The sequence below is a fragment of the Periplaneta americana genome, chromosome 10, assembly GCF_040183065.1.
Source record: "Periplaneta americana isolate PAMFEO1 chromosome 10, P.americana_PAMFEO1_priV1, whole genome shotgun sequence".
Classification (NCBI taxonomy): Eukaryota; Metazoa; Arthropoda; class Insecta; order Blattodea; family Blattidae; genus Periplaneta; species Periplaneta americana.
Genome location: NC_091126.1, coordinates 8,133,141 through 8,157,618, shown reverse-complemented (window position 1 = coordinate 8,157,618; position 24,478 = coordinate 8,133,141). Strand labels below are relative to the sequence as shown.

Here is a 24,478-nt window from a genome sequence, read left to right as displayed (position 1 = left end):
ATTTCTCAATTCCGCTCAGACAACCGACTAAGTGAGATTCACAATGTGAAGTGCCAGCAGAATTGTGACGAAAGCTAGTGCAACAGCTGGCAAGGCAACACACGCACTGTGTCCTTTGCCAGGATTAAAGGAAACAAGATGTCCTCGCAGCTCAGTGAGAATGCCAGTAACTTAGGTTCTACTCACTCTGCTAAAATGTGCTATCATTCAGGTCTCTGGGATAACAACATAATAAACTGAAAAGTATAGCAATGGTGGATGACTTTTTGAAAGACATTTTGTGTTCAGCCATTTATACTGTAGTGTACAAGAATGATTTGTCTCAAATGTAAAGATGACGAAAAATAACGATATAGGACTCATCCGAGGCCCTGTGATCGGAATAAGCACACTTTAAATATTTTAATGAGTATTTAAAAATAGGCTTAAGGACTTTACTAATAGACGGTAGTACATTATGCACACTATTTAAAGGATGCAATTTATGTTTTGTTATTTGAAGTGTTGTATCAGTGAAGAACTGTGTTGTCAGTGAAGTTTTATAGTTAATGGTAGAGCAAAGCATTTGAATAGTGAAATGTTTTTGAAGTGTTAGTGAAATCAGGATAGTATCAGTGAAATGTGTCGTAGTTTCAGTGCAGTGAGTGAGTTGACAGTGAAATGAGTGTAGTGCTGACAGATACTTGTGCATGTATGAACATATCATACTCGTGGGTTTTAGTTCGAACTTAGAGTTAAGATACAAATTAGATTTACTTTAAATGTTATTTTAAGTGATTGTGCTTCATTTAACTTAGGATGCTCCTTGTTATCATTATTGATATTGTTATTATTATTATTATTATTATTATTAGTATTAATTATTATTATTTATTATTAGTAGTATTAATTATTATGATTATTATTATTATTGTGTTTATTACTGTCATTGTTGAGTGTAATTAGTTACCACTTCCACCAGGTATTTACCCATTCGCAGTGTGACAGTGTGAATAAATACATAGTGTAAATAGATATACACATACATACATACATACATACATACATACATACATACATACATACATACATACATACAAAATTGAATCAAGTGAAACCAGTGAACATACAATAGTTTCTTTCCTTTTAGATGAAATTCAATTGGACATAGATGCTGAAGTTAAGTGAAACAAACTAATTTATCATTAATATTATTAAAAAGATAGAAGTGAAATAAAAATTAACACACCAGCACCAATTCTTGTAATTCTATTTCAGATGTTAATGCGCAGATCACGCCATCCACTCTCTTCTGCATGTGTATAGCAACAGCGCATTCAGAACCTACTGGCCAATACCATGTAGGTCTATTACAATAATACTTTAAATAATTTATTTTCATTCCCAAACTACAATACGCAATTGGACAATACTCACTTTTCAACAATTTCCTTCGATTCTCCTTGGAAGTAATACATCTTCTTTGCATGATACATCTTGAATACCTTTTCTTTGTCATTGAAAGACTCCCCTTTCAACTCTAATACCTGAAAAGTCATTCAATATACAAGAATTAGCATAACTGATACTATTCCACTTATGAAATTGATACTGCACAAATAAGTTTCACATACTTTTGCAATCGTATACCCAGGAAGAGGAGTTGCCGTCATAGCCCGCTGATCCTTGTGGGAACGAAATGAGTATAACACAAAATCGGGATGAAGTGCAAACCATCGACGAACCCATGACTTGTCTGTCTTCAGCTGCAAGTATCCACTGAAAACACACTCTGCATCAGCAGCAACCTGAAAGCATTCAAAATCGCATAAGTGGCCGATTAATGTAACAAACATACTGACACAAATACAACAGAATGAAGGTCAATCAGTAAGAGCTTACATCTAGTAAGCCTTTGCCTCGAGTGAAACTGGTGGTTATGTTCTCGGCATCAGAATCGTTCTTCTCGGGGCTGGCTGACCTCTGCTGCACCAGTTTCTGGTGGCATGAGCGACACACGCGTGACGGCTTATTGTCTTCAAATGGAAGTGGGTACTTCTGGTTTGAACACTTTCCACAAACCACCTATGTAAACAGAATGAATATGATGAAAGTTTGGATTTTAAAGTATTGTAACTTGGTTAACTTCTGTTCTTAAAACTTCATTCTATATTTGAAAGCCATGCACAGAAACAAACAACACAACTGATAATAAATTTACAAGAGATGAACAATACTCATAGTTTTTAACATTTATCATCTTCAATAAGAGACTTTATGTGGCATATATGACATAACACGATGATGGTGGCTTGTCAAATAGGAATGAATCTGAAGGAAGCAGTCATGACAAGACCCAACTATTTTATTATTAGTTAAATTAAATTTGTGTAAAAGATTGTAGATATCACAAGTTTTGCCTGGATATGTTAACTAATTATTATATTATGTGATGAAGTTACTATAATACAAATGCATGACCATGTGTGTTCCTTGCTCACTAGTGCATTTGTATATATGTATTTATTTACACTGCAAGTGGGCAAGCACCCCGTGGCAGTGGTATATACAATATTAACAATACACAGTTAAAATGATAAGCTATACACAATAAAATGAAATGAATAAAGAACACACGTGATTTTCCGCTTGCACCTGCTGAAAGAAAAATTGTCACAGTGTGGTAAGTTATAGCAAAGTTTTGTTCACCTGTACATTTAATGAATAGCATTTATCTTCCAAATGACAGACATGTTTTCTTCAATTTACTCATTTATGTGGATACTATTGAGGTCTACAGATTTTGTTTCATAAAGTTCTCACATTTCAGTGCATAGTTTATTATAAGGTAGTTATTTAGAGTTACAGTACATAGTTTCGGAAGCGAAAAATTTATACAGTATTACTGAGAATCATTTCGTGTAATGATTAAAGCAAGAGAAAATTGAAGAGTTGAGAATTATAAGGGTACTAACTATCATTTTTACATTTTACACGACAAGAAAAACAAAGTTGGTAAATTTAGTGTCTTATTCAATGTTTTATACATATGCATGATACTCTCTCGAAGTAAAGTCTTAGAAGTGCTGTAACTGAAAAACAAAAAAGTGCAGATCATATTCTAGGCACAAGATTACATAAGAAAAAAAACGCTCACCTCAATTTCGATAAAATGATAGCTAGACTAGACGCCATTTTGGAAGGCGGTCGGCTGCTACATGCGCCGTAGCATTTCTGGTATATGACGTCACAAACTTGTACAGTAGAACCAATCAGAATCAATCTATAACAAGTACTTCCAGAGTTCGTTTGTTCACGTGTGAGTGTTTCAATACATTGAATAAGTAAAACTAACATTTACTGTGTACGTGTAAGATAAATAAATGGAAGAAGAGACTGTAAAAAGACAAGTATTGCACAGGCAGCCGCGGAAAATAGTGTTTAAGGTTTATAATTACTTTAAAAATGTTGATGAGCAGAACGTTGCCGGCCATCTTGATGCTGACTGCAACATTGCCAATGCACAAGAAATGACTGTAGAAGCATGTGGTGTGGATTGAGAAACATGCAAAGAATATTGTTAGTGAAGGAAAGAGGGTTTGTTTGGTGTCAAGCTTACAGTAATCGATGGATAAAGTCATTATTGTCTTTTGATAATTTAAATTCTCTCCTGCGCTATTTGTATTGCACGTGCTCGTGAAGTACGATGTGGCAATTTTGTACGCTGCCTTGCCCTCTCTAGCTGTCTCTCTTGATGCAAACGCTAGCAGACTACCGCCTTTTGAATTGCCGTCGACTCTAGTACCCTTATAATTCTCAACCCTTCAATTTTTTCAGGCAATTTCGAAGAAATTTCTATTTAATATTTCTTTTGTCCAAAAGTTTAAGATAAAACACTGTTATTATTTCAAGTAATATGAAATTTTTTACCAGAGAAAGAATTTGTAAGACAGCTGTATATAAAAAGACAGGGGGTCGATTTCTAAAACACGGACGAAATCGTGGTTCCAAACCTCGGCTTTTAAACCGCGATCGAGGTCTGAATCCTTATGAGATTTCTAAAACGAAGTCGAGGCGCGGCTTGAAAAGAAACCGAGGTTCGTGGGTTTATATATGGCAACGCAGCTAAGAATCGATTTTTATTCTTGTAAACAGTCGATATTAGAAAGAAATGAACATCGGGATTAATATTTTTATCGAATTCCAGTGTCACATTCTTTTGTTCTCAGCTAAGTTATTGTTATATTTACTAATTTACAGAATATATGTGCGTTTAAAATACTAGCATTAATTATAGGGAACGTATTTTTAGGTACCAGAATTATATTGCCCAAATAATTAGCACAAGTCGAACGTTTATGTTTTAGTTTATCATTTGTTCATAGCTACTGCCAACATTAACTACCTGAAAACCCGGGTCTAACGAATCAATAACCTAAATATTAACTGGATTAAAGTTGCAATTGAAACTAAAATATTATATGGTTCTATTTTCACATATAATAGGCCTACTACGTGGAAATCCCCAGTAGCATAAAACTTAAAATAAGAATACAAAATCACGCCTGCTTCATATTCTTGTAGGCCCACATTATATTCGAGTATTAAATAAAATGTCCAAAACTACTGTAAAGACTAAGAATTAAGTTACATCGTCTTATAGAGATAAAGGTGTAATTAGTATAAAATATTAGGCCTATATCTTACTTCCCTCAAAGCAACAAGAAAGTGTAAAAAACTTGTCAACCTGGCGCCTTTTGCATTTTGTTGCGGATTATTATTTAGCATTCTTGCTCAATTTTGCTTTGATTCCTTCGAAAATCGAAAATATTCGCATGAAATTATCGTCGTTATATAGTTACAAAGGATTATTCCTGTCTCTCATCATTCTAATCCGAGATTTAATATTTGTAATCACAAATTTTCCTTTCATAGTCATCCACCTGATCTACTTCCTCCATCTTGTATACATGAAGCCGTGGTTTTAAACCTGCCTCAGCCGTGGTCTCTGCTTCAGACCATGGTTTCGAGTCATGGCTCAGAAAAATGAAAAAGACCTCGTTTTATAAATACAAACGCGGTTTAAAGCCATGGCCGTGGTCTAGACATCGTTTTAGAAATCGACCCAGAAAGTCAGATATAGTACTCGCCAAACTCAGACGACCCCAGTTCAGAGGAAAGAAATCAAAGAAGTCACATCAGCATGTTCTCAATGTTTATGTTATGCAGTTGTCTGCATCCAGTAACTGAATTGGTTTGTAAGAGCGTTGCCAAACATAGACGGCCTCAGCCCAAGTAGAGAGGTCAGCTTATCTTGCCACAAGAGATAACTACTAACTTCTCTGTTAAAAAAACATCGTACTTGCCTCAGCCCAGCGGCTGGGCTAATTCAGAGACATAATGCATCATATTATTTATTATGTTTTGGGCAAGGCACTAGTCAGCAGAGTGGTCCGAGTGAGGTCGTCTAAGCTTGCGAGAACAATACACATTTGTTATCAAGTCTGCTGTTGTCATAAGTCTACAGAGCACTTGCTTACATAATGAACAGCACACAACCGGCATGAAGGCTATGCAACACATGGTAAACTGTCTCCTACATGCTCGGCAGTTTTATTATTACTGAACTTATCTTGATTATGAGATGTTGGAAACTACGTCCTACTACAACACATCTCTGATATCTCTTGATTTAAGAATTTTAGTGACTTCATATGCTGTGGTTTTAGAGACACCAGTTTTTTGTGCGAGATGACAGAGTGATTTCTGTGGAGTGTGTTCCAATCTTTCCATTATTTCAACCAGCTTTTCCTCCGTAAGTACACATCATGGTCTTTTGCTGCTTTTATTCATTATTGACCCAGTTTCTCTACATTTTTTAACGAGTTTGCATATGGTGTTGCTAGATGGAACGGTAACATTAGGAAATTTTCTTGCAAATCGTCTTTTTAAGTTTCTCCAATAATTTTTTTTTTTAAATAAGTCTCTACCATCAAAATCCTTTGCTCTAATGTAAATTTCTGTGGTACCATGTAAGCAAGCTAATCTGAACACTTCACGAACACAATCAGAAGAATAACACGCAATCTAACATCAACACAATCGCCCTTACAGAGGGACTGAACTAGACTGCCAAGCATATGGGAGATGGTTTGCTGTGTCACGTGCCGCCCACTTGACCTACACTATGTATAAAGCGAAAATTAGCATGTTCCTCATAAATTCACATATAAAGCAACTACTAACCAGTCCACATGCTCTACAGTGGTGCTTCCGTTTCATAACACCAAAATTAGCACTGCAGTCCATACACTTCTGAATGCCATCCATCTTTATGTAGTTGGGAGCTTTCTGCATGTCCACAGGGCTAGAGCATTCTGTTCCAACTTTGAACGATGATTTTCTCTTGTAAAGTTCATCAACAGCAAGACAGAGAGCATCCAACCAGCCTGTCTTCTCTTCAACAGTTCTAGGAATAGGAATAAACAAATAATTTGTGTAATTACTTTTCTTCAGTTATTCTCTAAAATCAAATACAATTGCACCACAAATAGTTTCCAGTGAATTATCTAAACCAAGCATCAGCAAGACAGAGAGCATCCAACCAGCCTGTCTTCTCTTCAACAGTACTAGGAATAGGAATAAACAAATAATTTGTGTAATTACTTTTCTTCAGTTATTCTCTAAAATCAAATATAATTGCACCACAAATAGTTTCCAGTGAATTATCTAAACCAAGCATCAGCAAGACAGAGAGCATCCAACCAGCCTGTCTTCTCTTCAACCGTTCTAGGAATAGGAATAAACAAATAATTTGTGTAATTACTTTTCTTCAGTTATTCTCTAAAATCAAATGCAATTGCACCACAAATAGTTTCCAGTGAATTATCTAAACCAAGCATCAGCAAGACAGAGAGCATCCAACCAGCCTGTCTTCTCTTCAACAGTTCTACGAATAGGAATAAACAAATAATTTGTGTAATTACTTTTCTTCAGTTATTCTCTAAAATCAAATACAATTGCACCACAAATAGTTTCCAGTGAATTATCTAAACCAAGCATTAGCAAGACAGAGAGCATCCAACCAGCCTGTCTTCTCTTCAACCGTTCTAGGAATAGGAATAAACAAATAATTTGTGTAATTACTTTTCTTCAGTTATTCTCTAAAATCAAATATAATTGCACCACAAATAGTTTCCAGTGAATTATCTAAACCAAGCATCAGCAAGACAGAGAGCATCCAACCAGCCTGTCTTCTGTTTAACCGTTCTAGGAATAGGAATAAACAAATAATTTGTGTAATTACTTTTCTTCAGTTATTCTCTAAAATCAAATATAATTGCACCACAAATAGTTTCCAGTGAATTATCTAAACCAAGCATCAGCAAGACAGAGAGCATCCAACCAGCCTGTCTTCTCTTTAACCGTTCTAGGAATAGGAATAAACAAATAATTTGTGTAATTACTTTTCTTCAGTTATTCTCTAAAATCAAATATAATTGCACCACAAATAGTTTCCAGTGAATTATCTAAACCAAGCATCAGCAAGACAGAGAGCATCCAACCAGCCTGTCTTCTCTTTAACCGTTCTAGGAATAGGAATAAACAAATAATTTGTGTAATTACTTTTCTTCAGTTATTCTCTAAAATCAAATATAATTGCACCACAAATAGTTTCCAGTGAATTATCTAAACCAAGCATCATGCCTCTCCTAATATTTTACCAGAATACAATATGATAGTATTCATTCCAGTTGAATTAAGATCATAGACGAGTTATAGCAAATGACGGACATTTTGCCTTTTATATTAATTTTACTATTCAATACGAATAAGATGTAAGTTACCTCAAGCCAACCACAACCAGTTGGTGATGCCCACTCGCTATACTGCAGAACAGGGATGGGGAACTCGTATTATAAACAGAGTAGTCAACATAAGTACCTGCATACAACAGCAACTAAGGTAGCGTGAGAAACTAAGCTCTCTGAGAGAGGCTGTTCCCTGTCCCTGCTGCAGATAGTACAAATAATTTGTACCAAAAAAAAAAGATAGTGCTGTAATCTGTACAGTCGACATCCAGCAACCTGCAGTGTCTATGCCAGAATGGGACAGCAGAGACAACTATATAACTCTCCATGACAACAGCAGTTCAATCAATAAGATAGTTGGTTAGCAGTGTTTTAACACATGAGAGAGAAGTCGAATTTGGAGAAGTTCTACTTCAGACCTGCAGAATTGTAGAATCTCAGAGCGACTGCCTTTGTACCCTTCTACCCCACCCACCTTTCCTACCAGTGTCGTCATAGCGTTCTATAGTCCGACCATCGGATCTGTGCCCCCGTAAGATATGCGAACTGAACCTTAATTCCTTTTCAGCCTCGGCAATTCATTTCTCTCCCTGTATTCCTATTTCTCTCTTTTCTATCCCTCTCTCTTTCTCTCCCCCACTACTCACAATTTTGAGTCTTCTTGCGGGACAGTTTATTTGCACTTGGAGTCCAGTGTTGTCAACTCAACATGAATACTGTAGCACAGAGTGGTGAAAGAAATATTATTATGCAAGTAATAGCATTTTGCATAAGTCAATCAGCGTCATTAGACTTACTTAAATTAAATTATGAATAAGTAATAATTAACCTTACATTATTATAAGCAATATTCAAGAGACATGACACTGTTTGACGGAAGTTTGGCAACATCCCTATTCGGTAAGGTTAGTGGTCTGCTGTTTGATGTAGTGGGAGAGAAACGGGTGGAATGGGCTGAGTAGAGGCGTCAACTTTTCCAAGAACGACGACAGCGCTGAAGGGGCATAGATCCGATGGTCTGACAATAGTTGTGCTCGCCTATATTAAAATTCATCTGCAGCGGCAGGTACACAATACACGTACTGCAGATTTGATGAGAACTGGAACATGGCAAAATCTAAACCCATGAAGAAATACTACTTCCAAAGGAAATGAGAATATGATTATTTTGTTGTTGAAGAAGACGAAAGAATTGTTTTTTAACTGTGTCCCATCCAATTTATTTCTACTCGTCATTTCACCATTAAACGACATTTCAACAAAGCCCATATTAAGAATTATGAAATAGACAAACTTTCGGGTAAGTTTATTATTACGAACTGTATATTGATTACTTACTTAGGCCTACTTACTTATGGCTTTTAAGGAATCCGAAGGTTCATTGCCGCCCTCACATAAGCCCATCATCGGTCCCTATCCTAGGCAAGAGTAGTCCAGTCTCTACCATCATATACCACTTCCCTCAAATCCATTTTAATATTATCCTTCCATCTATATATCGGCCTCCCCAAAAGTCTTTTTCCCTCCAGCCTCCCAACTAACACTCTATAGGCATTTATGGATTCGCCCATACGTGCTACATGCCCTATTAATCTCAAATGTCTGGATTTAATGTTCCTAATTATGTCAGGTGAAGAATACAATGCATGCAGCAAAATTTTATTAACAGTACTTTTAATATTAACTGAACGTTGAAGTGCTAACATACTTACTGCGTATACAGCTCCACATTTTTATGGTTATCCCTGATGTAAAATGTGTTGGCTGTCTCAAGATTATCTCCCTCCAACACATGCATGGCCTCCACCAGAAACTTTGCCCGCAAACGAAATGCTGCTGAAATTCCAGCTGGTAGTAAACGGGGTGAACACAGCAACAACAGGTCACTAAACTGAAAAATTCAGACTTATTTAATGAATCAATTCCTATAAACTACTAACAGTTATACAACAATTGTATTTCCATGTAGAAATCCAGAACTTACCAGAAAAAGATATCTTTCTTGATGGTCTCCACTACGGGCAGAAATTTTCACAATTTTCCCTTCTTTCAGAAGCTCTCTTGTTGGACTGACTAGATCTACAACACCACTAATTTTCTCTTGAACTTCTAATAACTGTTTAAATTTATCAATTTTCTTCATTGCTTCATTTGCATGGTTTGCTGCAGTAGAAACCAAATGCAGTGCTTCTGCAAGAAAAGACATAAGAAATTAATTGCAATATAGAGTATATTAACAATGCAAGTTTTATTTTGTAACTACACCCTGAAGCAGTCTCTCTATTGGTCTATAATCTCTGATCATCCTAGGAAATAGTGTAGGACACTTCAAGACATCATAAATATGTCAGAAAGGAAATTGTTAAATAGTATAAAAGCTGTTGCCTAGTTAATAAGGATGAAAATACTAATTATAAGAATAATAAGAAGAACAAAAGTATATTCTCCGCTATTTCAATATGTCTATGATCTATCAAAATTTCTCAATTTCGAAATAAAGGGAAGAAATAATTAGCAGCAAAGAGCAAAATATAAATGTTAAGGGGAGACGGATGAGAAATTACATATCATATCTTATTGCCTATAACTTCCACATTTTTCCAGCTAGGAACTTGAAATTTGGAATACTGATTTAAAAAATATTCTTTCATATCTCCATTTTTATTTTTCAGAATTTTGTTATCACTTGTTACGATTTTCAAAATTTATTATTTATTTTTTTTTTTTTACAAATTACAATAATTATGTACTTTTTTCTCAAAATCTACAGAAATAATGAATATGAAACTTACCATATGCCTTACCTGTGCCTAAAGTAACATCTGGCCACAGCCAGATGATTTAATTAGGTATTATTTTATTATTTTTTTAGTAGGTTATTTTATGACGCTTTATCAACATCTTTGGTTATTTAGCGTCTGAATGAGATGAAGGTGATAATGCCGGTGAAATGAGTCCGGGGTCCAGCACCGAAAGTTACCCAGCATTTGCTCATATTGGGTTGAGGGAAAACCCCGGAAAAAACCTCAACCAGGTAACTTGTCCCGACCGGGAATCGAACCTGGGCCACCTAGTTTCGCGGCCAGACGCGCTGACCGTTACTCCACAGGTGTGGACCTATTATTTTATTAAAAACTAGCTAAAAGCACCTAGTGTTGCCCAGGTTTTCCTTTTTGCATCTGACTTAAGGAGATCTCAGCAACTCAACTATAGAAAATCAAAACGAATTACTGTCTTTACTGAGCTTTCCTCGTCCCTAAAGATGAATCTTTACATAGCGTCACTTACATAATTAATGACCTTCTTAGACAAAACGCCTGCCAAGAATAACACAATTTGAAACAGCTGAAGATCAGGCACCAAAAAAAAAAGTCATCATGTATCTTACTGTTTTCGTTTTTAATTAGCTATGTCTTGTAGTTTAGCTAAACAAAAACATCCCCTCGGTCCCTTTACATCCATTTAGCATAGACTCAATATTCTACACTGATCTAAAGCTGTGCTGGCACAAATTTAATGTAATTTTCTGTCTATGTGTGCTTTCGCTTGACGTTTAAAGACAGCTGATGATAAACAGGGAATTCTCTTGTTCCCAGTCTGAACTCCTTGGGGTATCAGGGTGAGTTAAAATTTACCTCTTTATCGGTCGTATCAAAGAATCAATATGTAAATTAAAAAAAAATATATATATATATATATGTAATAGGATTGGAGAATTTTGTACCCCTTGTCTGCTTTATGCCCGCTTATGTCATACCCAGTTTCTTAAATATGACATGAAAAGTGACGTCTTACAAATACTCGTACATAATACTTTATATTAATTATGTCATTTTTATTTTATGTTCAGAATAGTGTATAATCTCGCAATAAACCATTTTTGGACTTGAAGAATAATATTTTGAAAGAAGCTTATTTTAAAAATTAACGGATTATTCTTTCCAGTAGGCTTAACATACATACTACTGTATATTCACGACATGATAATTCAGATATAATTTAGCAATAACACATATTCGGACATGAACAACAATATTTTCAAAGACATTTATTTTAGAATTAATACACTGTTATTTTCAGTGAGCTTATGTACGCACATTTACACAATTGTATGGAAACTTTGTTTGAGACTGCATAAATAAAATACTATGGATATATATTTATGTAGTAAAACTCCTTTTATATCGTGTTAAAATAATGTAAATAAATTATCAAAATAATAATAATAAAAAAAAAATTGAATTGACCTCAAGTTCGAACCTGGGTTCCCCTACACCAATGTCTTTGACTTTACCATCACACTACAGACAGCTATTTAGTAAACTGGTTGAATTTACGTGTCATGAATGCTTTCATGTTTGCTGCCTATTATGTTTGATTTTGAATTCTTAAATATTAAACAAAAATGTGCTTTATGCCATATTATATTGTATATTCATGCCACATAGCACATTCAATCAAGAGATCGTCCTTCATTTACGTAATTTTAATTTAATGTTATTTTATTCAATATTTCAGTATAATTGTATGGTAAATTTGTATGAGACAGCATGAATAAAATACTACGAGTATATTAGTTATGAAGTAAAACACTCTTTATGTCGGGTTAAAATAAAATAACGTGTCTAAAAGAATGTAAACAAATTATCAAAATAAAAAAAAAAAAATCATCTCACCTCAGGTTCGAACCTGGGTTTCCCTACACCGAAGTCTTTCACCTTACTACTACGCTACAGAGAGTTATGTAGTAAATGGGTTGAATTTACGTGTTATGAATACTTTCATGTTTGCTGCCTATTATGTTTGATTTTGAATTCTTAAATATTAAACAAAAATGTGTTTTTTTCCATATTACATTGCATATTCATGCCCAAATGACACATTCAATCAAGAGATCGTCGCTCATTTACGCAATTTTAATTTAATGTTATTTTATTTAATATTTCAGTAACAATATGGCTGCTTTTACAATGGAAGAAAAGGTGATTGGATGACACCAATAAAAGAAAATTGACTGCAAAATAGGCCATTTTAATATCATACATAAGCCACCGGCGTGGCTCAGTCGGTTAAGGTGCTTGCCTGCCGATCTGAAGTTGAGCACATGCACGGGTTCGATCCCTGCTTGGGCTGATTAACTGGTTGGGTTTTTTCCGAGGTTTTCCCCAACCGTAAGGTGAATGCCAGGTAATCTATGGCGAATCCTCGGCCTCATCTCACCAAATGCCATCTCACTATCACCAATCTCATCGATGCTAAATAACCTCGTAGTTGATACAGCATCATTAAATATCATACATGCCGTATTTCTTACTAATTTTTATTGCTTTCAATAATTTAACGTCCATCTGTCCAATTTTAATGTAGCCTATATTCTTCTCCTGGTTATGAAGGTTAAATGTGCAAATTTTGGCAAATGTTGGTCGAAACATGTAGATTTGTATAAGAGTACATACATACATACATACATACATACATACATACATACATACATACATACATAGTCACACTGACTTTTATATACAAGATATGTTACATATGTTTTATTTTTTCGATTTTATTTCATAACATATATATTTCAATAAAAATAAACCATAATTAAAATACATAGCCATGACAAAATGTTACTTTAGACATGGGTACAGCATATAGAAAGTTTCATGTTCATTGGTTCCGCAGATTTTCAGAAAAAGTACATAATTATTTTAATTTTTCACGAAAATTAAAAACTTTAAACATCAAAACAAGAGGTAATAAAATTCTGAAAAAAAAAAAAAAATGCAGGTAAAGTAGGTGTTTTAAATCAGTATTCCAAATTTCAAGTTCCTAGCTCTAAAAATGTGGAAGTTATAGGCAATATGATGTGATGTGTAATTTTTTTATCCATCTCCCTTTAAGTGATCTCATATCTGAATCACTTGTTAACAATCATTAATATATATTAGGAATAACAGTTTACATACTTTCTGTATCTTCTTTGTCAACTGAGTCTTCTGGTAACTTTTTGAGGTAATCCTTAAGCAGCAGTTCGTAGCGTGGTATGCGTTGAATTGGACTCAGCATGTGATGTGATAATGTCAGATTCCCACATTCTGGCATTCTCTGAAAAATATATCAACATTAATGAAACTTGTGATCACTGGTAATGCTAAAAAAAAAACAATAAATTACTGACACTGACAAATCATTATGATTGTCGTAACTCTTACATATACTTCCTCTTTCTACAGTTTACACATTTCATTACAATTCAGTTTCTTTATTACTGTTTATAGTCATTTTATTTAACTATTATTCAAAATAAATACAGTAGCGTGCAAATTAATCCGAACACGACTATTTTTACATTTTCTGTCATTGTTGGCCTCACAGCTGCTCATACTGCTTTAATTGACATCTGTAGTACGTATAATTCCATTGTTGAAGGTCTGTCATTATTTTTTTATAATATGTGACATTTTGCCTGTCGTTTTGTACTTATAAGCATTTCAGTTGTGTTGAAGACTTAATACTGCAATCCTGTGTACATTCTGTCATCTTCACAAATGGATACAACTCCACGAAAACGGTCTAAAATTATAACATTAGCAGAGCATTCTTCTATGACACAGAGGCAAATTGCTGCAGAATGTCACATCGGTTTGGCTACTGTTAATTCGATCATAAAACGATACAGGGAGACTGGATCCATCACACCCCAGAAAAAAGGAAACTGTGGCCGGAAAAGGAAGACTTCACCTGCAGATGATCGTTTAATTGTCAGGAAAAGTAAATTAAATCCTAGACTAACTGCTGTCGACTTAACCCGCGAGTTAATGGCTACCACTGGGCGAATATTCACGTCACAACAGTGCGGCGTAGGCTTTTGGAAGCTGGACGAAGGGCTCGTAAGCCTATTAAGAAGCAACTGCTAACCCCTGTTATGTGCAAAAAAAAACGCTTAATGTGGGCAAAATTACATCAACACTGGACAGTGAATGACTGGAAAAATGTACTTTTTTCTGATGAGTCTCATTTCGAGGTCCACGGCCACTGTGTTTCTTATGTACGGTAAGGATCCGAAAAAGTAACAGCAGCTCATCTCCAACAAGCACCCAAATAACCCCCTAAAGTAATGTTTTGTTATCTTCAGCTTACGGTGTTTGGATGAAGTATATACGTCCGTTGATGTGACATATTAATGAATTAAATACTATTATAGTCACAATCATGCCATGGTATGAAAGAAAAATTTCACAACCTCGAGCGGGAATCGAACCTGCGACTTCCTGTTCTCTGGTCAGGCACTCTACCACTCAGCTATCGAGTTCGTCTCACGCCAAAGGATCGGAATTATCCTTTCATACTGGCGACTCTGTTATAGAGTGAATTTTTTCTTTCATACCATGGCATGATTGTGACTATAATAATATTTAATTCATTAATTGTCACATCAACGGACGTATATACGTCATCCAAACATCGTAAGATTAAGATTACATTTGTAAAGTTTCTTTCCACCCATAAGCAGTGCTGACTAAGATCAGAAGCTATGGACAGTATTCTATAACAGAGTTGCCAGTATGAAAGGATAATTCCGAGCCTTTGGTGTGAGACGAACTTAATAGCTCAGTGGTAGAGAGCCTGACTGGAGAACAGGAAGTCGCAGGTTCGATTCCCACTCGAGGTTGTGAAAATTTTTCTTTCATACCATGGCATGATTGTGACTATAATAGTATTTAATTCATTAATGTTTTGGGGTTGTTTTACACATGAAGGGCCTGGAGCATTAATACTTATCAAGGGAATGATGAATTCTGACAAATATATTCACTTATTGGAAACCAGAATTGTACCCCAGCTGCAAAAATCATTTCCGGATGGCAGAGGTGTGTTCCAACAAGACCTGGCACCATGCCATACTTCTCGAAAAACTACAGAATTCTTCAACAAGAAGAATATTCAGGTACTCCCCTGGCCAGGCAACTCACCAGACATCAACCCCATTGAGAACTTGTGGTCAATTTCGCAAAAGAAGAATGCAAAAAATGGATTGTTCTACAAAGGAGAAGATGATTTCTGCCCTCATTGGTGTATGGTTTTGCGATGAAGAAATGAAGAATATTTGTGGGAAATTAGTGGAATCCATGCCAAATCGTCTCAGATCTGTTATTAGGAACAAGGGAGGCCACATAGATTACTGAGGTATGTCTTAGATCCTTATTTTATCCCGTTTGAGTGTTTTTGCATAAGTAATTACGTTGTTCGGATTAATTTGCACGCTACCATACATAAATGAATTTACTTAATGAAAATGAGATGTAAACTATTATTGCTAATATCTACTAATGAAGTTTCGTTGTCCAATTACACAAATAAGTATTCTTCATAATTCCAAAAATAAGACACTTAATTCACTTGTATACTCACAGTTTAAGTGGATGTACGTAATTATTCTGACCACATTCAAATAAAAAGCTATAAGTACATTACAATCATTTGTGATGAAAATAATAGTCATTTAAGAGTTATAAAAACGTTAAAATATATCAGACCTTCTATCATTTATTTAAACAAATAAAAAAAAAAGGTGTTGACAAGAGATGGTAATCCTCATTCTCCACTACTACCTGCCTTGCTGTGGCCTCAGGACTTTGAAAAATTAAAAAATATATATAAAAAGAGTGGAAATAAATTTGTGCATAACATTTTGCCTTAGCCCAATGTTTTTCCATCAAAACTAACTTCACCTCATTTATCAGCATATTTTATGCAATACAATAAAAGGAAATCTTCGGATTTCATTGAGACTAATTTTCTATTATTATAATTATTATATTTTATGTCTAAAAGTCCCAAATAAATTGATCCAGCCAATAGTTCATGGGAAACTGCTCTACACAAATGAAAAAATGGAGGGACAGATATATGAAGACTGATGCACTGACACACAGGACATGCCCAAAGCCACTTGTTTGATATCATGGATGTTGAAAACGTCTATTTCAGCGAAAACCTCAAAATCAATATTTTTCAGCAGACACCATGGCGGTCCAATTGCTATAGCACTGGATTCATGGCAGTTTTTGGTCATGTTGCAAGTTTGTGTATCCACCAGTTGTTTCAACATTAATTGAATATCATCATTCTCTTAACGGGTTTTAAATCATTATATATATATATATATATATATATATATATATATATATAAAAAACAAATGTCACACATTGAGTCTGATTTGCACATTAACAACAGATTAAATCAGTAGAGTAACAGAAAGCTTGAGGCTGAGATTTGCAAGAAGAGTGCATGCTGCCAGCCAACAAACCTTAAGATAAGCCAGCCTGTTCACACATTGCTAAACAGGTTACAGTTTCACTACAATTCTTGCTTCATTTACTCTATGCATGGAGTGTTGTAATAGGAATTTTGTGATTAGTTTAATAATGAAACCCATTTCACTGCATTCTATAGAAGAGAAATTGGAACTTAAAAAGTGTGGTAGGACTAATGTATCCCTGAATATTGTACAGACTGGAAGGTAAAACCATTGGGATGCCTGACCATGAAACGATTGAGCCCAGGTTCAAATTCTGGTTGGGACAAGTTACCTGGTTGAGGATCTTTTCTGGGATTTTCTCTCAACCCTTTATGAGTAAATTCTGGGTAACTTTCGGCGCTGGACCCTGGACTCATTTCGCTGGCATTATTATCATCTTATTCAGATACTAGATACCGTAACCAAGCAGTTGATAAACTTCAAAAAAAAAAAAAAAAAACAGAAAATTTACAAGAATTTTCAGCTAGGTGGTGTATGCAAAGTATGTCTGGTTATGTAGTTGTGGCAGAAAACATGCGATGTACTGTTTCTCAGGCTTACTGCTGGGTGGAGATCTATGGACAGAATAAATATGCAGAATGTATTGAGCTTGGCACTTTTTGGAACAGTAAATATAGCACAAAACTTGGACTGTTGGTATAGAAAAGCAATTTCTTTACATATTGAGGAAGTTAGGAAAACAAACATATTTTAACTATAATTACTAATAGTGTTAGAATTTGTGGCACATTTGAAGTATCATTGCAGGGACAAGAATCTGATTTGCCATCTAGTTCTATTGTTTCCAATTATTTAATTAATTTTAGCATAGAATTGGATCTTTTCTTCAAAAAATTTAGATTATGGTTTATTTAATGACGTTCGCAACTGCAGGTTATATCAGCGTCGCCGGTGTGCCGGAATTTTGTCTCGCAGGAGTTCTTTTACATGACAGTAAATCTACTGACATGAGACTGTCGCATTTAAACACACTTAAATGCCATCAACCTAGGCCGGGATCAAACCCACAACCTTGGGCACAGAAAGCCAGCGTTATACCCACTATGCTACCTAGGCTGAAGATCTTTTCTTAAATAATCACATGGAGAAGACTAATGTGTTTAAAGGGGCATCAAAACTCACAAAAATATGAAATCCTACAAAACATGTTGGAACTATGATATGAAGAATTAATTACAAACAGAAATCAGAGAATCCAATTTTTTTATCTGTCACTGCAGATGAAATCAGTGATGTGTCGGCTATTAATTCAAATGCAAATGTTAACATGTTATTTAATCCTCAACTAAAGTGTAAGTCTTAGGCCACTACTTTCTAAAGGTGACTTTTAATATTATAAATCTGACTCAAAAATATCAGTAACACAATTTCATAAAAATTGATGTTAAGGTTTCAGCTACTAGCATCTTCGTCTTAAATCTTAAAGGTATTGGGTAGTGCTGTTCGCAGTATTTTCGCTTATAAATATGGATGTATAAAATATTTTTTCCCTCTGTTTCTATCAAACACAGATTATTATACTTACATGTATCTCATCCATTATTGTCCCAAATCTCTGATTTTTTGCAGCTAATGCGCTAATGATATTCATGGCATTATCAAAATTCTTCACATATTCAGTATATAATTTCAGAAATGGTGCAAAATTCTTCATAATATCACCTGTAACAATATCATAAAAAATGCGCCTTACTCTTTATATACACCAGAAAACACTATACATTTCTTTTTCAAATGAGCAATATATGCTTCTTTGCAATCAATATTTGAAAGACAAATGTAATTTCCCCAGTGAGATTGTGAGCCGGTGCACAGACAGGAAATTTACTGGTTTCAAAACTGTGAATACTAATAAAGCTTAATCGTACCTATTTTGCCTTCCTGGTCCCAATTTGTCATGCGTACTTCCAGTTGTGGAAGAAGAAAATCGTGATGAAACTGGTAAATGGACTTTATGTTTGAGAACATCTGAGGTATCATTTCCTGAGGAAACATATTATGGGCTCGGTTTTCTTGGTCTACTCGAAAGTGAAATATCTGTAACAAATCAAGAAGTCACGCATATCAAACAGACCTGCATGAATGATTAATTGCACAATATTGCCATCCCCACATTTCTCAATGTATAAACAGTGTTAAATATATATTAGAAATAATCCCTACCTTAATTCTAGGCAATCTATCAGCAAATAATACTAAAATGACTTAACAAGTCTCAGTACTACGAAATAGTTTTCATTTGTGGGGGACTTTATATTTTCCCTAACATACACTAATACAAATTCTCTGTCTTGAAGAGTGACAGTATACAAACTGTTACTTTCTTCTTTATACCGGTATTAACTTTTTTTTGCATATGCTGATGTAAATGCTCTGTCTGGAATTGTGACCGCATGCTAAGTATTTTACGAAAAGTAAGAAATGTATCATGTTTAAAAAAATCAATTTTGAGACTTTTACAGAGATATAAGTTTTAAACAAAACAATATACATTCTTGTCATATCTGATGACATTCTGTGAACAGATCTATCTCCTGCACTAGGAGATCGACAAAATGTTATGGATAGTAATTTATTCCAAGAGAAAACAAAAGCAGTAGCTTTAATTCTTCGTTTTATTATTAGTTTTCCGATTTTAAATAAACAATATCTGTGATAAGGTAGTGTTCGAGTTACAGCAGTGGTTCGAAATGCCTACACCCTCCACACTGGTCTATCATTGAGGTACGCATGTGTTCAAAGATGACAGGTATGATTATGATTACAATGCATTGAACCTAAATGTGAGGGAAGTCATTTTCTAAACATTAATGACTTCAGAGTCTGCACCTTTATACTGGAGGTATATCATTCACAAAATTCTACCCACTTAGGACAGTCACTGGGATATAAGATTTGCACAATCTGCTGGAATTGTTTACATCATTTAATCAGAGAATCTTTACATGAAACATGTCGTAACATGTGGGCAGAAACAGATAAGAGTGAAGTGAATATGTGCGAGAATGGAACTGTTCTGATCAGGAATTGCCTCACATCCATATGAACATGAGACTTCAACACTGTGAGTGAATGATAAACAGAAGTTTTCTACACAGAAATCATTTCCCACATTAGAGGAGAATGGGAGTGAGAGAGAGAGAGGGGAGGGGAGGGGAGGGAGGGGAGGAAAGAGAGAGAGAGAGACACACACACACGAATATACTTCCACCATGATAATGCTTGTTCCTATATCGTCATTTACCTACTTATGGCTTTCAAGGTACCCTGAGGTTCATTGCCACCCTCACATAACCCCACCATTGGTCCCTATCCTGAGCAAGATTAATTCAGTCTCTACAATCATATCCCACCTCCCGCAAATCCATTTTAATATTATCCTCCCATCTATATCTCGGCCTCCCCAAAGGTCTTTTTCCCTCCGGCCTCCAAACTAACACTAACACTCTATATGCATTTCTGGATTCACCCATACGTGCTACATTCCCTGCCCATCTCAAAAGTCTGGATTTAATGTTCCTAATTATGTCAGGTGAAGAATACAATGTGTGCAGTTCTACATTATGTAACTTTCTCCAGTCTCCTGTAACTTTATCCCTCTTAGCCCCAAATATTTTCCTAAGCACCTTATTCCCATACTGTCATTAAGGTGGAAAATTTCTTATTGAAATAGATTATAAAAACTGTACCACAGAAAACATACAGCCCTGATCTAGTCCAACCCTAAGAAAGAAAGGAAGGAAGCTAAGAGGGCCTGGTTTTGTGTCATGACAGGCAGTCATTACAACTGGAGACACGATTGAACATTCTTTACAAGAGAAAAAGCTTTCATCATGTCCTTGAAGAAACACAAAGGCACTGTGGAAAGCACAAGAATGGTATTTAATTCAGACGAGGTAATTATTTAAAAGAAGAGCCTTCATGGACAACACGCCAGAATAAAGAACTGCATAGACAAATCGTGTCCTGCAATTTCCAATGGACTTGCTGTTGAAAAGCACACAATAGAATAGGAACTGCTCCTAGCCAAAACACTAAAAAGATTCCAATGAAGAGAAAATTGATCAATATCTCCAATCTTTATGGTTCATAACAATAAAACTTAAGAATTATTATAATTTGGTAAATTTAAATGATAACATGACCGGTCATTAAATTTCAATTAACATGCACAAATCCAAATAAATAGATAAGTAAATAAATGAAGTTTTAAATACATAGGTTTTGTCTCTCACAATGTTTAAATTTCCGTAAAATTAATCATTTCATAATTGAGTACAATTTATAATAAGGAAAAGTGTGTGCATTATAATGCACCATATTCCTTCCACTAAAAGATGTAGGGCAAATTTCATTCATATACTGTATATTTACACAAGCAGTTACTGAATACAACCCAATGTCTTTGCTTTATCACCAGCGTCTTTATTTACTTAAATATACCAAGCAATATATTACATACAGTATTCTAATGAGTAAGTTACTACTCATACCTGTACGCTATCAGATAGTAATTGTAATACAGCTGAGATCACACATTTCAAAAGTCAGTAAATTATTCATACGATTCATGCTTAGTGACAAAATATACTAGAGCCATATTCTTCAAATTCTTTTATTTGCAACATCCTTTCTAAACTTAATATTAGTATAGCTGCACTTAATACAGTATAAAACAAGATACTATGAAGGTGGTGTTTCATTTACAATTGCTGAAAATTCTAGAACTACAAGGACCAGAAATATGACCAAATTTACTAAGAAAACATGCACTTTAATTTCTGCACATATCTGTTACAGATGGTTCAGAAAAAGTGACCATGGCAGAAATAAAGAGAAAAGAAATAATGATAAAGGAATTTCAACAGCCCGCCCATGTTCAGGTATGGCTAAGTAATAAATCGCTATAGAAATTCTCTGACTGCTAATAACAAAACAGGTTGCTCAGAAGAACACTGATGCTCAATGGGAGATTGTTTATAATACAGCATGAAGTTTTTGTTTTGTGTAGGTCAGTCAGAGTAGCATATTTAATATTAAATAATTGCTAGAAATGTAAATTGCCATACTAATAAGACAAAATATGGGCAATAGTGGGATAGAATTAATTTCACACAAAACTAAATACATACTTATAAGAAAAAATAAACGAAGCAATGAGCAGGACTCGAGCACAGTAATTCTTGTTCTGTAGTCAAGCATTATACCACACACTTCAACTACAAGCCTTTGCCAATATCCTTTCAACATGTATGTATGTTGAACATCGCAGGCAACTGAATTATTGTTTGTTGTTAAATTAGTGTATTTGAAAATTTCGTGAAGTTATCTATAATAGAATCGGATAACAGAAGAACAGGGTTCGGATTGTTCTAAATGTGTGGGAGGGAAAACATTAAGTGGAATTATAAGGAGAGCACGATGCAAATTTTGAGCTGTACCGCATGACTGCAATGAAGATGTTTTTGAGTCAGTATTTTTTTTCACGAGTGTACATTAACAGAGACCATAAAATAATTTTATTAAACTGGAAATTTGTTTGTTTAGCACTCCTTATAATGACTTTCCTGTATATCATACTGTAGTACAAAACTCTTTTCTGAATGATAAAGATAAATAAAAATATTTGAGATTCTTTATTATGTGAAGCTAAATGTCAGAAGCAGAATTTTACGTGGTACAGCAAGTGCTTTTAACATTGATCCTCAATTTTATTATCCAGTGTATGTAAAAGCTAAAGGATTCATGCTGTCAACTCGAGAATTCTGATCATATGCCCTGCCAAGGTCAGTTTAAATACCTGAACGCCTTGTGCAAAATTTGCTTTGGCCACACCATAATAATTTTGAAAACCTTTCAAGACATGTTTCTTAACTATGAGCATAAAAACGATAACAAACCTGTTTCTTGAAAACAAAAAATAACCACTGTCAGTTTTATAATAAAAGTGTCAGGGCATTACAACATTTTTGAATGAGCGTACTCATTATTTTCACATCGTCTAAGAACCAATGTCTTATATGTGTTTCTCTGCTAGATAAACATGGCTGATGACTGTATTGTCACCATGTAACACATGGCTAAAGTGAACAGAGATTAGTAAGAACAGATGCAGTGACAGAATATCATTGATCAAGCGAAATGACGCAAAAAAATAATAGATCCACCAAAATTATAAACATAAATACAGGCAATATAACACTGACAGCAAAATTTACTACTGCCGTGACAGATGCTGAAAATGGATATCAAACAGATATAATTAATCCACCTACAAACCTAACTAACAATCTACCTATTTGCTTATTTATACCTCTTCAATACTTCCATTTAATTAACCCATCTACCTACAAGTGCAACCAATAATCTATTTACTTATTAATACCTCTCCAATTAGAGATGGGGTGTGACAGCATTTTGCAGTCACAGCTCTGAACTGTTACAAATAATATCGATAACGTCACAGCGTGATTTTTGTGTTCGGATAATTTTTGGCAATTTTGAATGTTCTCAACACGATCTCACAGATGTTTACTCTTCTGTGAATGGGTGCCATGTCGTTTATCAACCATAACTGATTAGCGTGACTAGTATAGTAAACACACTCTGAGCTGTGTTATCGCAATGTGTGAGTGTGTATATTTGCCCAAGAATGTTTACGAATTATCACATGAATCTTCCAAGGAAGAATATAGCAAGTGTGATTCAGCTTGAGTATCAAAGAGTTGTCGAAATTGATCTTTTGAGTGGGACAAAATTAATTAGACCCTAGTTATGTTGTCCTTCAAGTTAATCTTCTGACTTGCAGTTGTCTGGACTCTGGAGTTGTCACATATACGTACATCATTCACCATCACTATGAGTCACATATCGATTGAAGTTAGCAATTTCTAGGAGTGTAGTCAATTTCATCAATTGCACCTACCAATGTAATTAGCGATCGATCTATTCACTTATGTATACCTCTTCAATAATCCCAATTTCTTGACACTCTTTGCCTTGTATGGCTGTTCTACTTTATCACCCATGAGGCTAGCAATTGGCCACATAAACAAATTAAACTTTTCATTGTATTTCACTACTTGCTTCATAAAAATGGAACATTATTTTGAGGTGAAAACGTTCTAGCTTCTTTTATATCAAGTTACAAACACACAAGAACTCGGCAACATTAAATAACCTCTGTAGTTGATTAAATCATGACTAAAACACCGTATTCGACTTTATAAGCTTTTTTTTTTTATTTTCGAAATTAATTTACTAAATAATCAGCACAATCAACAACTTTCAGTAACTGAATATGAAGATTAATGTAGTAAGTACAATTGCTATGTTATAGACTTTAGGTATATAGTCTGAAGACATGAA

At 34.8% G+C, this 24,478-nt stretch overlaps 1 protein-coding gene across 1 annotated transcript in view; it reads right to left on the bottom strand.

Moving 5' to 3' along the window:
• LOC138707409 (FYVE, RhoGEF and PH domain-containing protein 2-like) overlaps window positions 1-24,478 on the bottom strand; it is a 50,947-nt gene that overhangs the window by 9,003 nt on the left and 17,466 nt on the right. Inside the window, exons 4-12 of the mRNA XM_069836793.1 lie at window positions 18,979-19,147; window positions 18,636-18,772; window positions 13,754-13,892; window positions 9,775-9,980; window positions 9,503-9,681; window positions 6,226-6,448; window positions 1,882-2,064; window positions 1,614-1,787; window positions 1,417-1,526 (exon numbers count right to left, since the gene is read on the bottom strand). Of these exons, the coding sequence (XP_069692894.1) occupies window positions 1,417-1,526; window positions 1,614-1,787; window positions 1,882-2,064; window positions 6,226-6,448; window positions 9,503-9,681; window positions 9,775-9,980; window positions 13,754-13,892; window positions 18,636-18,772; window positions 18,979-19,147 (1,520 nt within the window). The remainder of the gene's footprint in view (window positions 1-1,416; window positions 1,527-1,613; window positions 1,788-1,881; window positions 2,065-6,225; window positions 6,449-9,502; window positions 9,682-9,774; window positions 9,981-13,753; window positions 13,893-18,635; window positions 18,773-18,978; window positions 19,148-24,478) is intronic.